Source organism: Nicotiana tabacum, chromosome 1 (assembly GCF_000715075.1).
Source record: "Nicotiana tabacum cultivar K326 chromosome 1, ASM71507v2, whole genome shotgun sequence".
Classification (NCBI taxonomy): domain Eukaryota; kingdom Viridiplantae; phylum Streptophyta; class Magnoliopsida; order Solanales; family Solanaceae; genus Nicotiana; species Nicotiana tabacum.
The window spans coordinates 521,572-548,150 of record NC_134080.1 but is presented as its reverse complement, the minus strand read 5'-3'; the positions used below and the strand labels follow the sequence as shown (position 1 = coordinate 548,150).

Sequence of the window (26,579 nt, the reverse complement as noted above, 5' to 3'; positions counted from 1 at the left end):
AAATGACCACGTCAAATTCTGACGAAAGCAAAAGTATGAAAGACTGAAGAATGTAGGAGTTTGTAAAATTCTCTCAGGTAAATTGAAAAGCATAACACTCAAATGAAGGATTCCCCATGTTTATAGGAACGCGAATGTCCTGAGCGGGATACCCAAGAGCTGCCAATCGAAAAACTGAAATGGCACGGAAAACGATACGGTTCCTGGGAAACGTGCGCCATGATGATGCATAATGGGCATTACAATGTCATAATTTGATGCAACGGTTCAGCTCTGAACTGACGTAACAGTCCAATGAGACTCCTGAAACGTCATGTCGCCATCCCGCCCTGAGGACCTCGTTCCGCGCATAATGCTTAAATTTCTCCTAACTTTTGAATCGATGGAATTTGCCCATCAAATTAGTCGAAGGGCGACCCCGACGGGCGGAGGGACTAACTGTATGGGTCAAAATCTGACCACAAGATGGTTCTTTAAAAGGAACGATAAGGGGTCGACCAAGCCATAGTCGTACCCACGAGGCATAACAGCGGTGACCACCTCTGCCACTGTCGAGATTGAGCTGTCAGAAGGCCTACACGACAACGAATACGTCGTATTACTTGGGCAAGTGAGAAAGAGTGTAGTCATGAGAGTGTCTGTTGGGTAAAGACCGTTGGATAAAGGGGGAGGCTGATAATATATATATGAAGGGATAAGGCAAGAGAAGGGGATCAAATTCCAGAAAAGAGAGGAACAATATATCAAAGATGAGAACAAGAGGAGGTCACCAACAACAAACCCCAACCCAGATTCGACTACAACTGTTGATGATGATCATCATCTGATCGAAAAAGATAGATCTCTTAGTTACCAACAACTTTTCCTCTTTTCCTTCTTTGTTCTTACAAGTACGGTGCAAACATATTAAAGATGTAAGGTTTTTATTTACATTTGATGTCTGTCAATCATCTTAATCGTAAATAAACTTGGCCTCCTTCGACTGTGATATTCAATGTGTTTGGATTTAGAGTGAATTATGTTTGGCTAAGATTTACCTTTCATCCTATATCTCATCATTATTTAGTTTATGTAAGAAAATTGGGTCCACCCATAAGGGGTGCTTTAAGGCCCAATAGGGTTATTAGTTAACCCCAATATTTCCTATATAAGTACACTTGGTGTGTATATTAAATATACTCTCCGCAATATTTTTCTACGCTCTTCTCTCTTAATTTCAGTTAGGTTTTAGACTATGGAATAGGGAGTTGCTCCAACACACCGTGACAACCACCACCGACCAGTGATTCCAGCCGCGGTTCAATTCGTTTTCGCTTCTGCTTCACGAAGAACAAGTAAGTTCTCGTTTTACGATTTACGTGATATTTAATTTGTTTAGATCATCATGTGTTCCTTCATTGGTATTAAAGCCATAGGCTGGTTTTCTGGTCCGGAAATATTCTACAACTGTTCTAATCATCGTCTGAATCTAGAACTATGTATTTGTTTATTTGTAATATTCTATGTGCAATTGGGATGCCAAAAATTGTTTTGACCGCTGTTTTTAAGTAAATCAGTATTTTTTTTTGGCATAAACAATTTTGTTATTACTGATTGAAATAAGCTTTAGATCAGTCTTTGACAATTTTTTTAATCTGAATTTTTTTCAATTTTTCTTAAGAAACTGAACAAAAAAAAGGTTTTGTTAATAGTTTTTTCCGCCTATTGCCGTTGAACGCCGCTAAAGGGCCACCGCCAGCCACCATCAAATGGATGATGGCTACTCTTGAAGCCATTTCAGATTCAATTTAAAACTGATCCAAGAGTTTTGACAGCCAAACAATCATAAATAAATAAAATTTTGGAGCTTGGTGCTCCATAACGATGGCAAGGAGAGGAGTAGAAGAAGAAATAAAGTTTTTCTTCCCTTCATCCATAAGCATGGCTGGCGACATAATAAAGTAAGAGAAGAAAAGAAATTAGGGTTTCTTTATCTTTCATTAATTCGAAATATTTTGTCATTAATTTAAAGAAAATATTGAAGAAGAAGTCTTCAAAAACATGTATAGCGGCAGAGAAAGAAAGAAGAGAATATGTTCTCTTCTCAAAGCCCTAAAAATCTATTTAGAAAAAGGGATTTTTTTAAGAAATTTGGGATTGAAACTATTGGGCTTCTTTTAAAATTGGCAGCATTGAAGACATCGGGTTGAAGGACTACCTTTAAATGTCTTATTTAATAGTTGGGCTAATGACCCACTTTTAATTAGTTTGTAATTTTTGGCAGTATTAAGCAAATGGGCTAAACGCCTATTTCACTTTATTTAAACATAGTTCTATTATTTTAATAAATTTTAGATATTAAAATGGTCATATGGACTTAATTTTCAGAATATAAATTTTGTATTTATATTCTTTGATGAAAACTATAATAATTATATTATTATCCCAATTTCTTGAAAATGTTAATGTATTTAACATTAAATTAATTTGTTAATTCGTTTAACATGCTTGAAATGTTAATTGTTTTAACATTACTTTGGTTAATTAGTTTAACACACGCTTTATGTTAATTTATTTAGCATGAAAGCAATATTAATTAGTTTAATATTAACAATTCTTGTTAATTTGTTTAACATGTATAATATGTTAATTAGTTTAACATTAAAATAAAATTTTATGTGAATTTGAATAGCATGTAATAAATGTTAATTAGTTTGACATTAATTTTATTTACATGCTAATATAAATTATTTGTTAACTTATGATCCACATGGGATTATAAAAATCATGACAAGATGATTATGTTGTCTTAAACATGATTAAGACACTTAGTTAGATAATTTAATAGGTCAATTTTCATAATATTTTAATTCTTGGACGATGATTGGGAACATAGTGAACTTTTGACTCCATAATTAATATATGTGTTTATTAACTTAATCAATTGATGCTTAGTGTCATAATATGTATGTATGTAGAACATCGTGCCTTGCGCTATTTTTTCTATGTGAACCTCATTTTATTTTTTACTTTGTTAAAGAATGACTACTGCTTCAAAAAACATTGTTGCTGAGCTCAACAAAAGGTTGAAACTCAATGGTGACAATTATGAAACCTGGAGCTTGAAAGTCTAGTATGTGCTAAAGGAGCAAGAGGCTCTAGAGGCCATCAACAATGTCATGAATGAGCTTGAGGAAGGCAACACTGCTCAGCATAGGCGTGAGCGTGAAGCCTATGACAGTTGGAAGAAAAAGAACTCCATTGCTCGCATTACGTTGTTGAGCACCTTAGATGATGACATTCTAAGGGAGTTTAAGGATCACCAAAGAGCTATGGATCTTTGGAATGCTTTGAGGAAAAAGTTTGGTACCTGTTCCACTGCAAGGCTGAGATCCTTAACGATCAAATTTGACTCATATAAGAAACGCCCAAAACATTCAATGAAAACACATCTGAGGCAAATGACAAATATGATCGGGGAGTTGAAAGATGCTGGTCATGTGTTGACTGATAAACAACAAATCCAAACTATCATATTTACCTAGTTCTTGGGATCATATGAAAATGCATTTGACCCATAATGAGCGAATCACAACTCTGGAAGATGTACGGAGACACCTTGAGTTAGAGGAGGAACGACTTGAGGATGCAAAGCCAATAACTGAGTTGCACATGACAACAACCTCCAAAACCAAGAGTGATTCAAAGAAAAGGAACTGGGGAAAGAAGAGAGGGCCACCTCAAGTTCAGCCTGCTAAAAGAGCAAAGACTGAAAAAGGTAAGAACAGACGTCCCAAACGTGTGAAAGTTGATAAAGTGAAAGGTATTTCACGATGCACGAATTAGTGAACTTTGTGTTTCTAGTTCTGTTTTTCTAACTGAATCTAATCCTTTGTGTATTATAGATTCAGGAGCAACAAACCACATAGCCTGGGAACGCAGTGCCTTTTTTGAATTTCGGCGAGTTCCACGTGGAGAAAAGTGGATATATGTAGGCAACAACAATAAAGTTGTTGTTGAAGGGATCGGTACATGCAAGTTAGTACTGCGTGGTGGTTGAGACTTAATACTACACGATGTTCTCTTTGTACCAACAATTCGTCGGAATGTTATTTCAGTTTCAGTTTTGCTTAAGTTAGGATTTGACTTGTTTTGTCATGGCAATTTTGCCAAGTTGATTTTTGGTTCAACTTTATTTGGTTTTGGTCATGTGACCGGAAGTTTAATTATTATGAATTTGGATTATGATTCATTTAATAATAATGCTAGTTTTTCTATGTTTGTTTCTTCACATAAATATGATAGTGATATAAACATATGGCATGCTAGACTTGGTCATATTAGCCAACAAAGAATGCAAAGGTTAGCAAAACAAGGTTTGCTTTCCAGCATTGAACATGTGGAATTGTCCACTTGTGAAAATTATCTAGCTGGAAAATCTGCAAGAAAACCTTTTGGTCAGGTAACTAGAGCCGAATATCCTTTGCAATTAGTCCATTTGGACATCTGTGGACTTATTAATGTTAGGGCTAGGCATGGAGCAAGTTATTTCATCACATTTATTGATGACTTTACCCGTTTCAGTTATGTCTATTTGATTTCCCATAAATCAGAAGCAATAAGTTGCTTCAAAAGCTATATGAGCTTAGTGGAAAATCAATTAGACAAGAAGATAAAAGCTCTTCGAACTGATCGTGGTCGTGAATATTTATCAACTCAGTTTAATAATTTATGGGATGAAAAGGGAATAGTTCATCAGTTGACTATAAAAAAATACTCCACAACAAAATGGTATTGCGGAGAGAAGAAACAGAACGCTCCTAGAAATGGTTAGGTCAATGATGGCACAAGCTAACCTCTCAATTAGTTACTGGGGTGATGCATTGCTTACTGCCACCTTTGTACTTAACCGAGTGCCTACAAAATCAGTTACTACCACTCCATATGAGTTATGGACTGGAAGACAACCCGACCTAAGTGTATTAAGACCTTGGGGTTGTGTTTCCTATACACATGATTCCTCTCACAAATATGGCAAATTGGGCCTGAGGGTAAAAAAGTATCTTTATAAGATACTCTGAAACCTCAAAGGGTTATGTGTTTATAGGTCAGCAAGACAGTGGGAGTGTAACTGAGTTTGAATCACGGGATGTCACATTCTTAGAGGATGAGTTCCCTAAGAAGGGAGAGGTAGGTCAAGACCTAACCTTATTTGAGATAATGGATCAAGAAGTACAAGGATCACTTAATTTGAGTGGGAGAATTTAACAGATGATGAATTAATTTCTCATCAAAGACCTCCTTCATCATCAGATGCGAATGAGAGTAATCCTTCTACTTTTAGTGGAAGTGACCAAATGGATCTTGTTCCAATTGGGAGCGAGATGGTCACAGATCTTGTTACAAGTGTGAGCAGGATGAATGATTTTGATTCGAGTGGGAGCAACACTGATCCAAATGGGAACAATGATGAATCACAAGTAAGATGTGGTTCTCATAAAAAGATTCCCCATCGACGATTTGATATTGAAGGCGGAGAACTATTTATGATGCTCCTACAAGAAGAAAACGAGCCTAAAAATGTAAAAGAGGCTCTCTCATGCCCTTCTAAGGATAAATGGACAAAAGTAATGGAAGATGAATTGAAGTCTATGAGAGTCAACAAAGTTTGGGAACTAGTTGACCTCCCTGAAGGACGCAATGCAATTGGGAGCAAATGGGTTCTCAAAAGTAAGCTCAAGGCTGATGGCACAGTTGAGAGATTTAAGGCTCGACTGGTGGCGAAAGGGTATACACAACAGAAAGGAATAGACTACGAAGAGACTTTCTCGCACGTTGTACGATTTACCTCGGTTCGCCTGGTTCTAGCTATTGTTGCAAGCCTGGATCTTGAATTACATCAGATGGATGTAAAGACTGTCTTTCTCAATGGAGAACTAGATGAAGAAATTTATATAGAACAACCTGAGTGTTTCATTGAAAAGGGCCACGAACAAAAGGGTTGTAGACTTTTGAAGTCTATTTATGGCCTCAAACAATCTTCAAGGCAGTGGTATATACGCTTTCAAAATGTTCTTGTAGCCAATGGTTTTACCATGATGGATGAAGACCATTGCATTTATACCAAAAGATCAAGAAACAAGCTTGTGATTTTAACATTGTATGTAGATGATATACTTATAGTTGGAAATGATAAGGAGTTTATAACCGAGATAAAGTCATGGTTATCATCCCAATTTGAGATGAAAGATATGGGTGAAGTTGCATATATTCTTGGAGTTAAGATTTCAAGAGATCGTCCAAAGAAACTATTGTATCTCTCACAAGAGAATTACATTAGAAAAATTCTTGAACGATTTAATATGCAAAATAGTAGCCCAGTTGAAACTCTTATCAGTAAAGGCCATACCTTGGGAAGTCAGATGTGTCCTAAGACTCCTGAAGAGACAAAAAGAATGAGCCGAGTTCCTTATAGGAGTGCAGTCGGAAGTCTAATGTATGCTATGGTATGCACTAGACCTGATATCTGTCAAGCAGTTGGCTTGGTAAGTAGATATCAGACCGACCCAGGTTTAGCACATTGGCAAGCAGTAAAGAAGACCATGAGATATCTGAAGGGAACTGATGATTATGCCCTTTGTTATCAAGGCGACAATGATCTGCGATTAGTTGGATACAGTGATGCTGACCACAGAGGAGATCTAGACGAGAGGAAGTCTACGTCAGGATATGTATTCTTACTCAGCGATGGGGCCATATCATGGAGTAGTAAGAAACAATCATGTGTATCACTATCTACGATGAAACCCGAATATGTGGCTCTCGCATCAGCAACACACAAAGCTATTTGGTTGAAAAAGTTCTTGGAGCACTTGTTGGATATTGCTGAAAATACTGAACCAGTATTAGTCTACTGTGACAGTGAGGCTGCAATATCCTCCACCAAGGATCCAAAGTTTCATTATAAAATCAAACATATAGATATCAAGTATAACTATGCGAGAGACATGGTTAGACGTAAGGTAGTGAATTTGAAGTATGTGTCTACAAAAGATATGCTAGCAGATCCATTGACCAAGCCTTTGTCTAGAGGTGCATTTGTGAGACACACTAGGTCTCAATGCTTGTGTAGACTCTGAGATACTTTATTTTGTTATTTATTTTCCCGTGTTCTCAAACTGATGTTCTTTGATTATCAATAAAGTTGATTTACATACATACATATTTTTATTGTTGAATGTTATGTACATTCTTTGTTCATTTTTTTATAAGTGTGTCGAGTAGACATGAGGTTGGCCTTCTCACACAGGAAACCGTCTCCTTATCTTAGTGATGTGAGGAGATGAGACATGATTTTAAGCAAAATTATCATAAGGATAATTTGAGAGCTATTCGCTTAAAATCAGAATGTCGCTTAAACAATGACATAAGGTCATTAGGGTGAAAAACGTTCACCTTGTCTACTTTGTGAGCCAGATGCGAGTTAAAAATGATATTGTAGATCAAAGAACTCAAATTTAGATACTTATGGTGTCTAAATATCATCTGTACAACATTCTTTATGGGATAAAGACATACGCTCCTTGGGAAAAGGGAGAAAATGCCGTAGCACATGTTTCATACCATGTGTGCTAATGTCGACCAATTGGGTTAACATAAGTTCATTCTCAACTTATTGTTGTGTGAGACATAGAGCTTTTATGATAGCTCAAGATTTTGTACCCTTAGAGACTCTGATCAGATACTTGAGACTTAGTGTGATGTTAGCTATCTTAGTGTGTTTCCAAAAGACCATGAACACAAATATGGTCTAGCGGAGCATAACTAGAAAATCAGTCATACTAATGTTAAGGGAATCGTGAGAAGAGGAAGATCATTGATGGAATCTCATTTATTTGTATTCACTGGTGCACCAATTATGACTTATGAGTTATGATTGTGAATACAAGAAATAATGATATATGAGATTTTGAGACTATATCAAATGTGATTTACATGATCTAGGGTACTGCATACTTTTTGATCTACTTGCAGGTTTGCACTCGACGAGAAGCTATATACTCCTAACAGATATATAGCACTTAGCTCTCACAGTATGCTGATCGCACGGTCTACTTCCCTGTATGAATGATTGAGGAAATGAGAATATGTTTCTCGGATTAGATGAGCACTCCCATTATGTGTGAGTGAGAGATGTAAGAAAATTAGGTCCACCCATAAGGGGTGCTTTAAGGCTCAATAGAGTTATTAGTTAGCCCTAATATTCCCTATATAAGTACACTTAGTGTGTACATTAAATATATTCTCCGCAGTATTTTTCTACGCTCTTCTCTCTCAATTTCGATTAATGTTTAGACTGTGGAACAGGGGGTTGCTCCAACACACCGTGACAACCACCACCGACCAGTGATTCCAGCCGCAGTTTAATTCGTTTTCGCTTCCGCTTCACGAAGAACAAGTAAGTTCTCGTTTTACGATTTACGCATTATCTAATATGTTTAGATTATCGCGTGTTCCTTCAGTTTAGCTAAAAGGTCTAACACCCTTTTTGGTCAAACAATACTAGCAATAACAATGTAGAAAGGAAAGATTAAAATTGGTAGTACTAATTCTTCATACCATATAAAGGAAAAGACATTAATGGATCCTTTTCGATTCATACCGATTTCCCATGACTTAAACAGTTAACAAAAAGGAAAATCGGAGTCAAAAATCCAATAACACTTCAAAATATAAGAAAAAAAGATAAATGAGAAGAAAAAGAACAAGTAACCCTGAAACGAATATGGTGCGTCTTAAATTTTTCTTATTTGGACTGTTGGATAAGGGTCGGGAAACCAATCTAATAGCCTATTTGGCCAAGCTTCTTTTTGGCCAAAATTGTTTTTTTTTTTTTGCCAAAAGCACTTTTGGTCAAAAATTGAGGTGTTTAGCCAAACTTTTGGAAGGAAAAAAAGTGTTTTTAAGGAGAAGCAGAAGCAGTTTTGGAGAAGCAGAAAAAAGTAGTTTCTCTCTAAAAGCATTTTTTTGAGAAACACTTTTGAGAAAAATACACTTAGAAGCTGTTTTTTAAAGCTTGGCCAAACACTAATTGCTGCTCAGAAGTGCTTTTCAAACTAATTATCCAAACACAAACTGCTTTTCACCAAAAATACTTTTGAGAAAAGCACTTTTGAAAAAAAGCACTTCTCAAAATAAGCTGATTTTTGAAGCTTGGCCAAACAGGCTATAAATCTCGCTGAATTGCACTGTGACAGTTGCTAGAGGCCGAGCCTTGATTTTCCTCATAGGCTTTTGCTCTCCGGTTTGGGCGGGATGATAATGGCCATACGGTTTTAATCTCTTGATCATTATTCATTCCACGTAAAAATAGCACGGTCTAGCCAGTTTTTGGACTGCTCATTCAAAAATAGCCAGCGTTTACCAAGTCAATGAAAAATAACCACTATTTTGCTGCAACAGAGACCGATTCAGCACAATATACTGGAGTTCGGTACACCTGTGTATGAACTTCCAGCATATTATGCTGGACCGGTATACTTTACTGTCTCCAGTATAATATACTGGAGACTGGAGTACCGGTGCTCCAAACTCCAGTATATTATGCTGGACCGGTATATTATACTGGAACTCCAGTATATTATGTTGAAGTATTTTTCTGGATTTTGAGCAGTATTTTCGTTCAAATTTATCTTTACATGAAAAATGATTAAATTTCGATTACTTTTGAAATTGGGCTATTTTTGAACGACCACTTGTAAATCTGGCTATTTTTGAATTTCTCCCTCATTCCACTGTTGACAAAAATAGTCCCTCATATTTGGGGTAGGTTTAAAGTATAGTCTTAAATACATCTCTCAGTTTTGATCTTTTATGTTTGTTAAATTTTTTGTCTTCGTTAAATATTACTCCATAAACGGTTATATTTAACAAAAAAATTGAAAAGGATAACAAGAAACACTAGAAAAGTTTCATAAAATTTCAAAAATTGTACCAAACATTCAAAATAGAATAAAAATATCATAAACTGCAAAATATGATAGACTGCAAAAGTTGTACCTCCAAAGTGTGAGTTCTTGTTAATTTTTTTACTGTCTTCATTAAGTATAAAACAAAGATAAAAATTGCTCACTTTTGATAAACTCGAATGATCAAAATTGTTCAGGGTATTTAAGGGATTAATTTAGACCTATCCAAACATAGGGGTGGTAAAATGGTTAAAAAAAACAGTTTACCACCCATATTATCCACTAAGAAATGGGTTGGATAATGAATTTTTTAAAAACGGGCCAAATATGGATAAGAACCATATTATCCATTAAGAAAATGAATAACCAATGAGTAACCAACGGGTCTAGCTTTTACATTTTTAAAGCCTCAAATTGGGGGTTCCTCAAGTTAGGGACACTAAGAATTCTCCCAGAGATGATCATATGCAAGAAGTCATGGATAATATGGTTACCCATATTATCCACCGGTTAGCCCATTTTTTATCCGTATTAAATATGGGTCGGGCCGGATAATTTATTTATTTTTTCATTACCTGCTTTCAACCCGAACCATACCCGACTCGACCCGCCCGTTTGCCCCTCCTACCTAGGGATGTACAAAGAAAACAGACAAATCGCACCAAACCGATAATCTGAATCAAACCGAGGAAAAAAACCCGACTATGGTTGGTTTGATATGGTTTGGTGTTAGAAAAAAAACCCGATCATAATTGATTTGGTTTGGTTTTAACTAAAAAAAGTCAAACCGAAACCAAACCAACCCGCCATGACATATATACGAGTTTTAAAAATATTTTATACATAAAAATAATTATTGTAATGTAATTTATTAAATATTTTTTAAACTCTTTAATAGTTTTCTTTTTTGATGTATTATTTCAAATTTGGACTTAGAACTTTTGAATAGTCATATATATTTTATAGCCCATAAAAGTTAGTAACTCAAATAAAGCCCAAAGCAAAATCAAATCAATACTAATGCAAAAAAAAAAAATAATTCTATTCAATACTAAGGAATGACAATAGTAATGGATATTTTTTTTTAGTTTTGCACTGATTTAGATAGTGAAAATGCATAACTTACTTTTAATATTATTTAGTCATGTAATTAATACTTAGTACTTATTAGTCGTACTTATTTTAACATGACTTAGTTAGATTATGTTTATTTTTATTATGGCTTATTAATTAGCAGTATTTATCTTATGCAATTTGTTGAGTATTTTAATATAATCATGATTCATCTATTGTTTTATTGGGTAACATCTTATATAGTTTTATCCTACTAGGACTTAAGAAATATTAGAGCACAAATTATAAATTTTATGCTATGAAGATTTTATCGGAAAAAAACCCGAGAACTATTACGATTGAAAAATCTGACTTTTATTAATTTAATTTGGTTTATAGATTTAACAATCCGAGACAATTAATTTAATTTGATAATTGAAAAATTGAACCAACCCGGCCTATTTACGCCCCAGCTCCTACCCATAAGGGACCATTTTTGCCAATTTCTCATCACTATTTCATATTACAACTTTGGCAAAGAGGAGGGAGGGATCGCTGCAAGTTTAAACGTAGCAATTGCCAAATTTCCAACTTTCACATCCAGCGACACAGAGGATGAGCTCGCATGATATACGCCGCCCGTTCAAACGGCTGGCGATCTCAGACCAACAAAGACGCCGAGAACTTTCATTGCTCCGGCAGTGCCAAAATCGCCGCGACGCTCAGTTACAAGCTCGTCGTTTAGCTTCCACAGTCCTCTCTCTTCAACCCACGCAAGACGATGACTACAAGTCCGCTTCCGAAGAGAAACAGCTGGATATAGAAGTTGCTTCCGTCCCCGAAGTTGATTCCTTTCCGGATGAAACCGACGCCGATTTTGGACATCCTAAGGACGCACATGATATTCGTCAAGCTACTAAGCTCAGAGGACCTGAAGCTCGTCAGTGGTTCGCCAAGCAGCTTATGCTTCCTGAATGGATGATTGATGTTCCTGATAACTTGAACACGGATTGGTAACATTTTACTTGCTCCTTTTAATTTCTTAGGAATTTAGAGGATTTCTATATTTATTTATTTATTCAATTTTATCACTTGTCAAATTAAAAGGCTAATTTTTTTAGTTTCACTTCAAAAAATTTGAATTTTGATACTTATTGAACGAACTGATGTTACAACAACAAAGCAGTGAGTTCCCACCAACCAATGGGGTCTGGGAGCTTAGTGTGTAAACAGACCTTACCCCTAAGAGAGGCAGAGAGGCCGTTTCTGCTAGACCCTCGGAACGGACTGATGTTAAGCATTTAAATTTTTCCAGAAGCTGAGTTTGGCAATTCAACTTTGTGATATGGTCAATCGTTAACCTTAGACTAGGTCAAAATTGAATGCTTTGAGCTTGGCTAGAAAAACTTCTAATGTAGTGTATTTAAATCCTCTTGTTAGAATTTCTGGCTCTGCCGCTGGTCGCTTTACCTTTGTTGTGAATAGTTTGCTTAATTCAACCTAACGAATATATTTTTAAGCATATAACTAATTTTAGTTCGAATTTGGTGTGCAGGTATGTATTTGCTAGGCCAGCTGGAAAACGATGTTTTGTTGTTTCTTCAGACGGAACAACAATCAGTAGACTGCGCAATGGAGTTCGCTTACACCGTTTTCCTTCTGCTCTACCCAATGGTGCCAGGACTAATAACAGTAAATCTGCTCAATCATACTGTATTCTCGATTGCATATTTCATGAGGTAACAATTGAATCATGTATCATTGTTGCTCGTATTTTGTTCTGTATACCTATAATGTTCTGCATTGTCTTTAATGTGGCAGTCTGACGAAACATATTATGTCATTGACGGTGTATGTTGGGCGGGACTTTCATTATATGAGTGCACGGCAGAATTCAGATTCTTTTGGTTAAACAGCAAGCTTGCTGAGACGGGGGCTTGTGATGCTCCCTCAACTTATCATAGATATAAATTTAGTACACTTCCTGTCTACAACTGTGACAAAGAAGGACTACACACAGCTTATGCAGGACAAGTTCCATATGTCAAGGATGGATTACTGTTTTACAACAAGTAAGTTCTTTTTTGCTGATTATCTCTCATTTGTTTAGTAGAAGGCAATGTATAACAAACCGTGAACATAATTTGCTCTTGAAGTTCACAACTCTTTTTCTTCATCTCTTTCAATGATAAAAAGGAAAAAAGGAATAAGAAAATAGCAAGCATATAAAGAAGTAAGTCACACAGTAAATAAGCTTTTCTTTAACTTGTTCGTTTGACCATTAAAAGCTTATCACATCACAAAAAGTGTTTGCTATGATGTTTCAAGTGTTATACATGAGAAAGTAAGCTGTCATTCAGAATTAGTTTCTTTGATGGGGGGGCTTTCTAGATCTTGTAAAACAAGTGGATTGCCATCAGACTAATCTGGTTAAAGGCCTCTGAAGTTCTTAAACAATCTTTTTCCGTCTTAGTTGTTTTGAGTTATATCCTTGAAGAAAGATGCTACACTTTCAAAAACTATTTTATCCGATTTTTAGTTTACAAAAGATGCCACTCTGTCTTTCCTTTACTGATGGTAGAGTCCTTTGTGGCGTCTTTAGAGGGAAAAATTCTCTGCGGTCGAATATGGTGAGAGACCAAGAAAGATGCACAAACATAAGTATAGTATTGGAATGGCAACAGTAAAATAGAGAGAAAAGAGAGCGTATTTTTATTATTGTCATCGGACTTCATGTAGTACAATGCTATCTCCATAAGATAGAGGCCTAGGCTAAATTACAAGTATGGGGACAAAGGAGTGCAAGCTAAGAGCTTCTAAAGAAACTAAATATGGAAGGTACAATGTTCTTTAGAGAAAATACAAGTGTAAGACAAGGAAAAATAAAAGTCGTGTATAGCAGAAGGCTGTGTAGTTGAATGCTTTTGAGTATTGTTGGATGCCATGGTAGCTTGTCCTTCATCTCATATTTATAGTCATCCAGGTCCTCGGAGTCTAAGTTTGACTTGGGTCTTCCGTTAGTCCGTTGAACTAACTTAGTCGTTGGGGCCGATATCTACTCCAATGATCTCCATGGAGGATGTTGTGGAAATTAATTGATGACATATTTTTCCTAGTGGTATTTTTTGATAAGGTGTTTCCTGGTGGTATTGTGTCTGTCTAATGCTTCATACGAATATAGCTATGAAGCTTGGGACACCGGTTCAGATACGACATGAAAATTTTGTCTCCTAATGGTGTTGTGTCCTCTAGTTTTCAAAAACTTTATTTCATACCCAACCTGGGTGTACAATGCTTCATAGTGGTGAACTGCTGATCTTCAATTTGTGTAATGCTTAACTTTTTTAACTATCATGAAGGAGAGAAGCTCATTAAAATGTTCTAGCTTCTGCGAACAATATGTGGTATTCCAGTTTAGGGAGTTAATGAAATACATTATTTATAGCTACTAGATGTTTTCTTAAAATATCCTAGGTCATATACTCAATTATGTATATTATGTCCTAGTGGATTTGTGTCCCTCTAATTTCAGAACTTCATATCATGCCCGACGCTGGTGTCCCATGCTTCATATTTTCTCTATCTCAATATGCAGAACACGTCAATTAATTTTTTTTGTTCAAAAGAAGATCATGAAGGAGAGAAGCTCATTAGAGATGATGTAGCTGTATGAACATTATAATGTGTTCCAGTTTAGGAAATATTCATGTTTAGAATCTATTACCCTTCAAATTTGTTTTTGTTATGTTTAAGAAGCTTTTCCGTGTTCTCTCTCATTATATGGGTGCAGAATTCTGGTAGAAGATTAAGATGCTTATTCAAAATGAGCTGGAGTTGTTACAACTACAAAGGCCTTAAAGGTTGTGAAACTCTGGGTGCTGCGTCCTCCGTTCGAAAAGCAAGTTGTTTACATATATGTGCATTCATTGGAATGAATATCCAACTAAGGTGTTGGTTACATGGGTCGGTCCTTAGAGTTATGTGCTTTCTCAGCAACTTAACCAGGACTTGGTTTTTCCCCCTTACAAAATAACCCTTATTCCACCATATCTTTACTTTTTCTGGAGCCACATGATATTCACTGCCCTATATTTCTAACTTTTATTGTGCACTCTTCAGTTAGGCTGCATATGGATGGCACTTAGAAGTTGCTTGTGAACAGCTTGATCCTTTTCTGGGTCCACCTATAGGTTATCTTGCCTTCCCCTTGTCTGTACTGTTCATTTGGAATGCATATCGTGACACTGTTAGCATCCATGGAACTAGAATACAGCAATCGTATGATTTTGAAAATTTATATTTCATGGTTTGGACCGTAGCACTTTAGTTGGTCTATGCTATTCTAGTGTTAAATTGTCTAGTTTTACTGTAGTTTCTCTAGTACTCGTCAGTAGTCAAACCTTTAGCTCCTGTACCTTATGGCTTTTGGAAAACTCCAGGTGATTTTTTGTTCTTTCATTTGATCATGATTCTTTCTGTTTTTCATTGTAATTGTCCAATCCGCACCCAGGCATGCACATTATCAAACAGGAAATACACCGCTAACATTGGTTTGGAAGGATGAGAACTGTAGCCAGTATGTCATTGATACAGATAATAAAGGACAAGTTCCAAGTCAACAACAGGTACATCACTCTTTGCCCATTATGTCCATTATGTACCTTTTGAATTTGAAAGTTGTTACAACTCAATTATGTAATCGATAAGGTTACACAAGGATTGTAAAACGAATCAAGCCACTAAAAAATCTAACTCCCAGGGCAACTAAAGAAAACTTTGTTTGAGTTACTTTTGTCGAAAAATTGAAGTTCTTGCCAACAATTTTAGCTTGGCTGAAGCTTGTATTGGTAAATGAATTGACATATTTAGCTCTTATGAAAGAGTAAGTTAATCAACCTCACTTAAGGTTGTCTGAGCTTGATCCCTAAAATAATGAAGAAAATTCTAAAGCTCACCATTTTACTTGACTTAGGCCTCTTCTCCTTAATCCTGATCATAAGCAATTAATGCATATATTTCTTGATTTCGCAGGCTTTTGCTTAGTAGTTAGTTTCTACATAAAAAATCTACTCACTAGGCTCTGTAAAAAGGGCAGCCCGGTGTATTAAGCTTCCGCTATGCGCGGGGTCCGAGGAAGGGCCGGACCACAAGGGTCTATCGTACGCAACCTCACCAGGCTCTGTAATGTATTAAAATCCACCTATGGATGCGAACGACGAAATTACCTTATTTAGAACTTATGGTACCGCCATATCGGAGTGCTTGCTGGTCATAATTAAAACGTTAGTGAATCATTTGGTTTATAGCATTATGAATAGGGGAGCTGTCACACATATTAGGCTAGAAATAGAAATTATGTCCCTGATTCAAGTTGAATCTCTTAGTAGAAAAATTAAAGGGTGTAACTTTATGTTGTAACGTTTTTTCTGAACCTTAGGGCTTGGTGCAGCTTAGGGTCATAAAATGATATAATCACATTTGGCAATGATATCGACAATTACGTGGATTTGGAATTTGTGTTTATAGATATATATCTTTTAGCTGTGAGGGAGGATGTTCTGGTACAACGGTACATGGCCAAGGCTTCCAGCTTGAGATGATGTAATCGAATTTGTCGACTAATTCGGTTTATGTAGCAGGAATGAGTTCGTAATCGCTATCTTACCTAAAACCCAATTTGCTAGGGATTGGCTTCTTTAGGTCATATCTATACAATAGGAGGAAATGATTAATCTATTTTTCTTTCTTGAGTTTTAGAGAATTTGGAAGTTTTATTGTAAAATTACAATTTTTGAGCTGGAATTAGGGATAACAAGTGCTGCTGAATTTTTCTTATCGTTATTCTATTGTCTTTGGATCTAGCATTCAAAATCACTATTGTATTGTTTTTGGAATGGAGGAATGAAATTCACCATATGCTAGTGGATTTAGTGAATTGTGGTAAATGGGATTCACACATTTCGTTTCTTGTACAACCAGGTAGTTTTGGAGCTCCTAGGTGATGGCAGACTGGCTACATCTGATGATCCTCCTGTCGTATTTGGTTGCTTGCTTGGGGATTTCATACAAAAGGTTCGATCGTATCATCATTTTGCACTTTATTTAATTGGGATTAAGAGGAGGAAGGATAGAGGAGAGGTGTGAAAAAGCCCTCCTAGTCAGCTTTCTCAATCCTCCAAACTTAGGAAGAAGTAAATCAGTTTGGTACCAAAAGAGCGGAGTTCATAGTAGCTCTTTTTCTCTCTCCTTTTGCTTTTTCTTCCCCTTTTCATATATCATTCCTTGTCTTGTTATCCATTACTGAAATCTCCTCTCATGGTCTTCAGACAGAACTTCACCGTGGAGATCTTATAAAGTTTGCTATAGGTGAAGGAGGATTAGTTTTTGTTGACAGTAAACTGGAGAAAGCTGATCTACAATACCTGGGCAAATCCAATCGTGCTCGTGCTTTTGCTGATAGTTATTCGAAGGTTAGATGGTGGATTCAGATTGCATGTCCTATGTTGGAGTTGCTGATTCAATTACCAGTTTAAAATTTTAATCACGTAGATCTGGTGCCAAGTGTTCGTCCTATATATTGTGGTACCATGCCATATCGCTGTTGTAGTCCATGCGCAAATCTGTTGGATCATTGCATGGGTTGCTCTTTAATGAAGTATCTTGGCATGTTTCGACAGAATTCATTTCACGGATTAAGTCCTTCAACTCAGATGCGTGCTTCATTATCATTGGATGTTTCGTTTGACATAGTAACTTGATTTTGTTTGTCAGGTCTTGTTCCAGTACGCTGCTCGACATTCTCCTCTGAGAATTGAACATCTTTTTGCATCAATCAGTTCATGTGTCGAAGATGGAAGATCAACTCAAGATGCAGATATGGCTGGTTAAAGGTGCCATGCACGGGAAACTTTTTTCAACTAAGCCTTACAAAATTGCGTTGTTAAGAAATTAACAACCCAGAGTGATGGCATGATCTTTCCCGTCTACATTGCTTTCCGTGTTTGGAACGTGTATATATGACCCCAGAAAATACATATTGGCGTCATGTAAGATGAGAATAATGGTGAATTAGTAAGATAAATGCCATGTTTTTACTTCATCCTGTGAGGGTTTTCCCCTGCTGATATTTAGACACTTTTCTCCCCTCATCTCATCTACTGTTTCTTAATTTGGGCAACTAAGCTTTTACAAAGCAATATTAAGGGAATGCAGAGTTGAGTTGCAGAGACACAGCTGAACTTACCTCTCGTATCAAACAGTTAATATCTTGAACGTAATATTGTTAAAACAGGCTCAAAAGGTGGGTGAATGCAATCTTGAAGGTAAAATGCCCGTAGCTCTCTTGGTTAATACTTTGGCTTATTATTCTACAACAGAATATTTTGGAATGAATATTTGTTCGTTATGAACAGCTCCGATACTCTCTTTGATGCCCCTCTCCCCCCTCCACTTTTCGATGCGTCTAATCCGCGATCGAATACGCGATCGAATCCGCGTTAAACCATCACATCAACGCTGGAAACTGTATTCAGCAAGTGGGGAGTGAAAATGGATGGATTTGGATTGTGAGGCGACCATCCTGAAGAAAGAAGAAACGAGAAGGAACTCCCAAATGACATCTTCTCCAGCTGCAATGAAAATTTGAAGGTGCTAAAAACTAAAGCTAATGTACATTATGGCATCTTTTATTGTATCGGAACCAATTACAACAAATCTTATACCTGAATGATTTCACCAGTGTACATTTAGATCGGTTCAAGAAGCAAGAGTGGTTGGCTCACAACCATCATGGACACAAGCTAAGACATCTTTATAGTCCCTTGAGATGGTGAAAGAATCATAGACTTTACCATCTCTACTCTTTTTATATTCAAAAAGAAGCGATGAATGATTAAAGGCTGTAAGCTTGACGAACCCCCAATCATAATCCTTGTAAAGACTCCAAGTGGTATTAACTGGACTGAATTCTGATAAGTGGCTCCCTCCGCCACCTACAACAACATGGATTGTTCCATTGACAACACCAGAATAGTGTGATCTTTCCGAGTTCACGCATTGGTTCTGCATCATAGGAAAACATCATAGGAAAGTCCAATGTGAAAACACTGAGAATGGACACATGCACCTAGCTGTTCTTTAAAAAATTTCATGTTTTTGCCTTTACTTAAGAAAGGTCCAGATATCAATCCTGGTATAAAATGCCCTTGTTAGTTTCCTTATTTTTGAAGACCGAATAATAAGAGCATGAATTACTGCCAGCATATGCTCTTGTTAAAGACAGGTTTATTGGTAAAGGAAAAAGAAGGAAACAATAAGAGAAGCCAGAAAACAAAGGTGTTTTGGATAGAAATGAAACAAAAGGGAAAAATTCCATATAATCAAGCTTCTCCTTTTCTTTCCTTTTAATTCTTTTGATGCAAGTACCCTCTCTTATCTTAATACAAGTAAGATTAAAATGTCTGGTGAAATGCTGACGAAACTATCTTGAGAACCAAAACTCCCTAATAACTGTATTTGCCTCTATTTGAGACGTACAAGTAGTAAAATGCAGTTTCAATACAGCCATATAAACTTTCCCAACAATGGATGTGATTTCTAGTTTTGAGTTTATACAACTCAACACGTAAGCTTTGACATCAGAAACGAATTGTATGATTCAAAGTAGGAAAAAATAAGTAGCAATGCTTACCTGGTAAATAGGACAAGTTCTTTCATAGTTATGAACATGACCATAAAATGCAATATCCACTTTATATTTCTGCCAAAGCTTCTGCAAGCTTTCCCTTCCCATGGGCTCCTCAAATGAACCTCCTATGCCATACCATTTGTCAGAAGAGTAACCAAGAACCCGATGAGCAGAAAAAATCAGCCAAGGCTGCTTCTGTCTGTCTACTGATGCAAGACAATGTTCAATAAATTTATATTGCTCAGATCCCTCTCTCCAATCATGCTCGCTGTCTGCTATGCAAAAGTGAAACATGCCATAATCTGTTGAATACCTGCAGTTAGTAGGATACATATGTCATAGCAAAATGTCAGAAGTTGACGGAAGAGTGTCCTAATGTAAATGATTCAGGTGCTTTCAACAGATATGGTGCAAATAAGCTTTTAGGAATGTAACTTGCTCATCTCTTGCTTCCACATACCAAATTGAATATCTTGATTTATTTTTTAAGGGTCAAGCTTCAACATCTTTGGCTATAACTTCTAAAGTCTTTTTCTTCCCCGTAACTTCTAAAGTATTTCTAAATTGTGAAAAGTGAAAAATATCAACAGAAAAAAAAAACAATGAATTCAACTTCAATCACAATGGAGACTGGACAAATTAAAACCAATTAAGACCTTCAATTGGAAAAATGTGCACAGGTACAAGACACTCTTCAGTACAAGCACTTAAACAATCTTTCAAGTCCTTTTTTTGTTCAATAGAGAAAAGTTACCCACCCCTTTTTAAGCACGAAAATTCTTTTTACTTGTCACAGCAGAACCTGATTCTTTCTTTTCTTTGTGTGTGTGTGTGTGTGTTGTGTGTGTGTGTGTGTTGTGTGTGTGTGGGGTGGGAGGGGGTGGGTGGGAGGACTCTAAACAACTGATTGCCCAGATTTTCATGTCAAATATAATGAATGATATAGAATAGTTTATTACCAAAACTTAGCTCTATTATCCGCGGGAACATAAAACATGGTTTGAGCTAGCACTCCACATTCTCCACCAGAATCATTACCCTCATAGAAGGAGCCAGTTCCAGGACAATCACGCTCATGATTACCACTGCAAGGAGTTCATATTTCATAGAAAAAGAAATAAATGAAAAGTAATGGGTGAAGCTTAATAACACACAACATTGTTGAGGACACGAACCTTGCAATCATATAGGGTACGGTTGATGCAATAGGTTCCACTTGTGCAGTAAATTGGTCCCATTGTGATATATATCCATTGGCATACGTAATGTCTCCTATATGAAAAACTATGTCAATGTTTTTAAGATCCTTGATGAGTTGGTCCGTTGTATTGAGTGAGCCTGGTTGATAATTACTATACTCATTTGAACCATCGCGCTCTGCCTGAAAATCACTATACAGTTTAATTGGTTCTGATTTTCATATTGAACAAAAACTTGGTTCAAGGAAGATGAAAGCACAAGATTCTGTAAAGCCCGTCTTCTGCCCAAAATGAACAACTACAAAATAATCCACAGGAAGCATCTCAAGATATCTACGACAACCATTCAATGAAACACATTCTTCAAGTTACTCAATGGTTAGTGATTTCTAGTTCCCAGGACTTTTCTAAAATGCAAAGGGTACTCTAGAAGGGCCTGACCGTACAGTAAGCAAAAGGGGAATTGTAAAAGATTATCACAGCATTCAGACTAAATCAGTGACAGGTAATCCTACTAGCAAACAATTCCAAACTGGATGTATGTGCTCAGCAAAGGAGAAAAAACAAGCTTAACCTCTGGCCATCATATCAATTATATCAATTGACAATGATTTAAAAGCTTAACCTCCACTCACATGGAGTGGCCTTGCATTGTCATAAGATCAGTGGTAGCACAAGCTTAGAACTTGTAGTTTATCAGCTCATAACATTCTAAAGAAAGGAAATATGATCATGAATGATAGTTTGAACTCAATATATATGATATGACAGTAAATGAAAAATTTGTTGCTCAAATAAGTCTTAATAACTCGAACTATATGCAATTACTATACTGCTCTAGAAACCAAATTTAGTAATAACCTGGTAATATGATGCTTAAATCAATGCCTATAAGACATGTCTCACATTAATCACATGAATCTGCTGAATCAAGCTGTCATACAGGACCCATATTTGAACTGCTTTGCTAACATCAGAATGTAGGTGAATTATCATATTCAGAGTAGGAAAGGTAATAATTCAATGGACATAAAACTAGTGCTCCCACTATAGCAATTTAAATGACCTTTTGGGACATCGTGAATGATTTACTCGCTATTGTAAGTAAGAATGTTCAACAATCTCATCACAAGTTTCTTTGATTTCAAATTCATTTGGAAATTCATATTCTACAAAAAGCAATGCTTTTTTCCTTTCAGAAAAACTTCACGTATTTCATATTTCACTTTGTCCAACTTGAAATTCCAGAGAAATTGTCTCATCTTCCTGAAATGAGATGTTAGCCTATAACTTCGTACAATCCTTAGTTGGGTTAAAGAAACGACGGAACCTTGTAACTCTGATTCTATTTTTGGCACTATATCCAAGAAGAGAAGAATGGAAGAGAGACGGATTCACTAATTTTTCATTGTTAGTACTTGATGTTACCTTTCCCATGTCTCCAAAAATTATAACCCGTTGCAACGAGTTCTGTCCCGGATATGGGGATGATCTAAAGGAATACATCTTACTCCAAACATAGGAACCATTTGATAATATGTGACCCATCTTGTATGTGTACCTGACAAGTTTGTTGTTTAACACAACAGAAATATACATGAACATTGTCTCAAGTCAAAGTTCTATTCCTGAGGCAACACAAATTGTACAACAAACTTACAAGTTGTTTGGCCACAAATCCTTCATGAAGCTAGTGTGTATGAACCCTGGATCACGCCAACCAACTGTACGAGCAGGCGAACCTGAAAGTGCACATGAGATAAGTATTACTCGCAGGCTGATATATCTCACTGGTCTGCTAACAGTGGAGCACAGATTAAATGAAACAGTTGGTTAAACTGGAATTTAGAGTTTATTCGATGATTGCCGGAATTGGTTCTTTGCCCCAATTAAGCTTAAATATCATGATTTCTCAACCCTTTGGAGAGTCTACATAGAAATTCTAACGTCTAACATTCACTGACGACCTCTGCAAACACCCTTTACAGAAGATGGACTAGACTCCAATAATCTGTCTTATACAGTGACCACCATAACCACATGCAGCATCAGTCGCTTAAGAATAATAGGGGACAGAGCTCTATGCTAGTTTTAGTGTTAGAAACTGGAAAAGCATATGCACAAATCATAAAATTCAAACTCAAAAACTGTTAGTTTGATAAAAAAAAACTGTGTAATTTTTTGTGTATGCTTAAAAATGTCTACAACAGAAGCTGCAGGCCAAAAATAGCGCAACTCACTTTTATCTCAGTTAGAGTTTGCAATGATTATTACAGAATAGGGAAGCACCTGAGCGCAAACCATGGTTGTCTCCCTTAAACAATTTGTAGGTACGATACTTATTTTCTTTCCCTCATTTTCTTATGGTTGAAGCATAACTTCAAAATAAAAAGGCTACTCAGGTCCAATGAAGCCACTCTGTTGCTCCCAAAAAATTGTGTGAGATTGATTATTACCATTTGGTGTTCTTCATCACATACTTCTTGATCATTGATAAAGAAATGAACCTTGGTCTTAATGATAAAGAAACGAAGGGTTGAGTTGGGCCCAAGGTCCATTTCTTTAACAATCATCATGTTTTTAAGTTCTCAATAATTTGCTTTACCCTCTTGGAAATACATTTGGAAACATAAATGAAGACAACCAATTTTAGTGTCACTGCTCCCTAAAATTAGCAATACACATGGTGAATCTTAAAGTTTGTGATTGGTAAATTGATCAATTTCACTTTACAAGATTTATACGATGCTACATGAGGAATGTTGTCATTAAAATTGTAACATACCACACATGGTGTTTCTATCAAATGTCAATGTTCCTGCTGGTGAGCGATGTTGAGGATCACCCTTCCGACCCCACTCAATGAAAGGAACAGCTTCGTCTATATCATAGCCACTTGTCCAGGTCAATGTCATCTATGGAAACAGAATAAAACATGAAGATTTACATCACCTACTAGAAAACATGAAGATTTACATCATGCAGATATAGCTAGTGTACTTATTGAGACAAATGATGGAATAGCACAATAGGGTGAGGATGATGTTCCTTCCTCTATAGTAGAGAAATAAACTAGGATTAGCACCAACTTACTTCATTCCATGACTTCCCCAAAGCAAGCCGTGGATAAAGTGGCGCTTTAGGATTTGCAAATGATATGGAATTCGAAATTGCCACCAGCTTTGGCTGCAACAAATAGCATATATTTAGTTAACTTGACAAAAATACTAAAACTGGCAAGCATTTGAGCAGCTATTTTGTTTGTAGATTTGTGATGGATCAAAATATCATCTACAGCACTGGTATGCAGCACTTGCTGGATGATGTGTATTTTGGAATTTGAATGCTGAGTTGTATGGAGGTTTTATTTCTGTTCACATATCTTTCAACAGGTATGTCAAATCAAATACTATATGATAAGAACATTAAGATGAGCAATGGAAACCTTTAAATGTAAGCCAAAGTGAATCCTAATGTTATTTTTTCATGCAACTTCTATAAATCTAAAGTGCAAAGCAATTTGGGGTGGGGGAAAAAGGAAAAAGGAAGAGAAAATGAAGCATAGAGGTCAGTTGATTTACAGACATTTGACAACCCGCTGGTAAACAATGCAAAGGAGAAATCTGCCCGCTGATTGATTAATTGGAACTTCAGTGAAGTTTTTCCTGTTTTCTCGTAACCAGAATTGGAGAAATTTGCAAAGTTGTACTGCGGCAAACACATTATTTTGGTGAGAAAATGCAAACACATCTCCTAATTGCTTTCAGTTCTTTAAAATATGCTTGAACTATACTAACCTTAATTGGTGCTGTACAAATATATGGAGCCTGTTCTCTGGGATCGTTTTCAAAATAACATGTGGATCCACTGAGATGCAAAAGGACTACATCAACTCATTATCGGAAGATCTATTGTCAAGCAGCAAATTTAACAAGACTAGTCTGCCATAAGCTGTTCAAAGATGAACTTCACTAACCATAAGGATGCTACAGCTTAAAACTACTGAAGGCATTTGGGAAAGATAGATATAATACAAAAAATGAACATACTTGAATTTTGCTGGAGAGAAAACTCCAACCCAGTCATCATGAGATGGCTTGGGGTGCTCAATATCCACCGTTACCCATTCTGTGTCACCACCCTGTCATGTTAACGGATATATCATAGCTCACAAAGAGTATCCAAACACCTCTAGAATCAGCAGCGGAGACAGAAATTCATACAAGAGGATACAAAAAAAATACTAGAATATCACACCTACGATTTGAACTTGTGCTCTAAGACAATATTTGAACCTCCTTTACCACTATACTAGAATATTTTCTTATCAAGGGGATTCAACAGTTCATATATAACCCCAAAAAAGTTGTTTTACTCTATTTGTTCAGTACAGCTTTCCAGCAATGGGGTTGCTCCCTTTAGCTCGCCTACTGTCTAGAAGCAGGGGTAGAGCTAGAGTGTCGGAAGCGGGTTCGGCCAAACCCAGTAGCTTTGGTTCGAACCCTGTATTTGTCTTAAAAATCTATTGAATAACGTACAAATTATTAGTTAGAACCCAGTAACTTCAAACAATTAGAATCCCGAACCCATAAGCTTGAAACCTTGGCTCGTCTAGAATGATACAAGACTAAATATAAGCAAAAATGAGTCCCTAAATGCGGTGAGTCGAAAACATCAAGAGGCCAGTGGCGAGCTAAGACTACAAGATTGTAAATGATAGCAGGTCTTTGTAAAAGCTAAGAGAATGCTAACAGGTATATACTATAGACCAATTAATGAATTAGATAAATGTTTCAATTTCGCCCCAATATCCATCTTAAAAGCTTCATCCTCCCTCGTCCCTACCCAAAGACCCCCACCACCAAAAAAAAAAAAAAATTTACCTAAGAGGATGAAGACAAAGGATTACAAATAAAACAAAAATCCACAAGGTATAAGTACCTTGGTACCAAGAATAAATGGATAAGCTTTAATGGTGACTGAATCCTGAAGTGCAAGAGTAGCTCTATGTATTGCTATGTTTGATAAAGGCTGCTCCCCATTATGAGCTGAAGCAACATACAGACTACCCAACAACACAAATATTAACTTTGCAAAGCGTAGAATACTCTTCATTTTTTCACTCAATTGATACAGAGAGTGAAACAAGTACTTCCCTTTACTTATCAGGAATCCAAGAGAGACAGTGGAATTACTTTATCTGCTAGTCAATATTAGAAGTAGGAACTTAAGACTTAAATTCAGAGATTTCAGCAAAAGTCGCCGGCTTTTGCGTGAAGATTCCAAGAATTATTCCAATCATGGAAGTCCACTTCAATTTTTTGCTTTGTAAATTTGAGTCTTAACTTGGTACTCACTCTTGGAGCTGTGTATATAACTTTCTATGGTGAATTTTGAGATCTCAAATGAAAAGTCTAGTCGAAGGGGATGACATGACCCTCTCGTCCACAACTTATTTGTTTTTGGTCCGTTCCAAAAAAAAATAAACCCTTTGTAAATTTGGTAACAATTTAGCTTAATTAGGATCACAAATTTTAAAAGTCTTTCATTTTTTACTTAAACTCCGTGCTCAGTCAAACAGAGGTAATAATAATTTTTATTTTATTTCACAAGTGGACTAATGTGTATCAAGACATATAACAACAACAACAATCCAGTATAATCTCACAAGTGGGGTATGAGGAGGGTAATATG

The 26,579-nt window shown here is 36.4% G+C and overlaps 2 protein-coding genes across 2 annotated transcripts; one reads left to right on the top strand and one right to left on the bottom strand.

Annotated features, from left to right (window-relative positions):
- The first annotated feature begins 1,199 nt into the window (after positions 1-1,199).
- LOC107816800 (uncharacterized) lies at positions 1,200-18,099 on the top strand. Its single transcript, XM_016642549.2, has 9 exons — positions 1,200-1,334; positions 8,347-8,437; positions 11,541-12,013; positions 12,556-12,739; positions 12,822-13,072; positions 15,511-15,625; positions 16,980-17,072; positions 17,327-17,470; positions 17,772-18,099. The coding sequence occupies exons 3-9, from the start codon at positions 11,616-11,618 to the stop codon at positions 17,886-17,888; spliced, it is 1,302 nt and encodes a 433-aa protein (XP_016498035.1). The 5' UTR covers positions 1,200-1,334; positions 8,347-8,437; positions 11,541-11,615; the 3' UTR covers positions 17,889-18,099.
- Positions 18,100-18,248: 149 nt separating this feature from the next.
- Positions 18,249-26,313, bottom strand: LOC107816799 (putative inactive purple acid phosphatase 27). The gene is made up of 13 exons (XM_075224019.1): positions 25,827-26,313; positions 24,935-25,026; positions 24,683-24,752; positions 24,471-24,593; positions 23,979-24,071; positions 23,671-23,800; positions 22,546-22,627; positions 22,314-22,446; positions 20,862-21,067; positions 20,646-20,771; positions 19,690-19,999; positions 18,722-19,061; positions 18,249-18,628 (listed from the first exon to the last, which is right to left on the bottom strand). Exons 1-12 carry the CDS (start codon positions 25,998-26,000, stop codon positions 18,756-18,758), a joined length of 1,845 nt encoding a protein of 614 aa, XP_075080120.1. The 5' UTR covers positions 26,001-26,313; the 3' UTR covers positions 18,249-18,628; positions 18,722-18,755.
- Between the last annotated feature and the right edge of the window lie 266 nt (positions 26,314-26,579).

Coding starts and splice junctions, on each gene's coding strand:
- LOC107816800 (XM_016642549.2), top strand. CDS start 11,616: ATGAGCTCGCATGATATACGCCGCCCGTTCAAACGGCTGGCGATCTCA. Junction 12,014..12,555: donor GATAACTTGAACACGGATTG/GTAACATTTTAC, acceptor TTTGGTGTGCAG/GTATGTATTTGCTAGGCCAG. Junction 13,073..15,510: donor GGATTACTGTTTTACAACAA/GTAAGTTCTTTT, acceptor ATCCGCACCCAG/GCATGCACATTATCAAACAG.
- LOC107816799 (XM_075224019.1), bottom strand. CDS start 26,000: ATGAAGAGTATTCTACGCTTTGCAAAGTTAATATTTGTGTTGTTGGGT. Junction 24,072..24,470: donor TTACCAGCGGGTTGTCAAAT/GTCTGTAAATCA, acceptor TATTTGTTGCAG/CCAAAGCTGGTGGCAATTTC. Junction 21,068..22,313: donor TTTTTGGAGACATGGGAAAG/GTAACATCAAGT, acceptor AGTGATTTTCAG/GCAGAGCGCGATGGTTCAAA.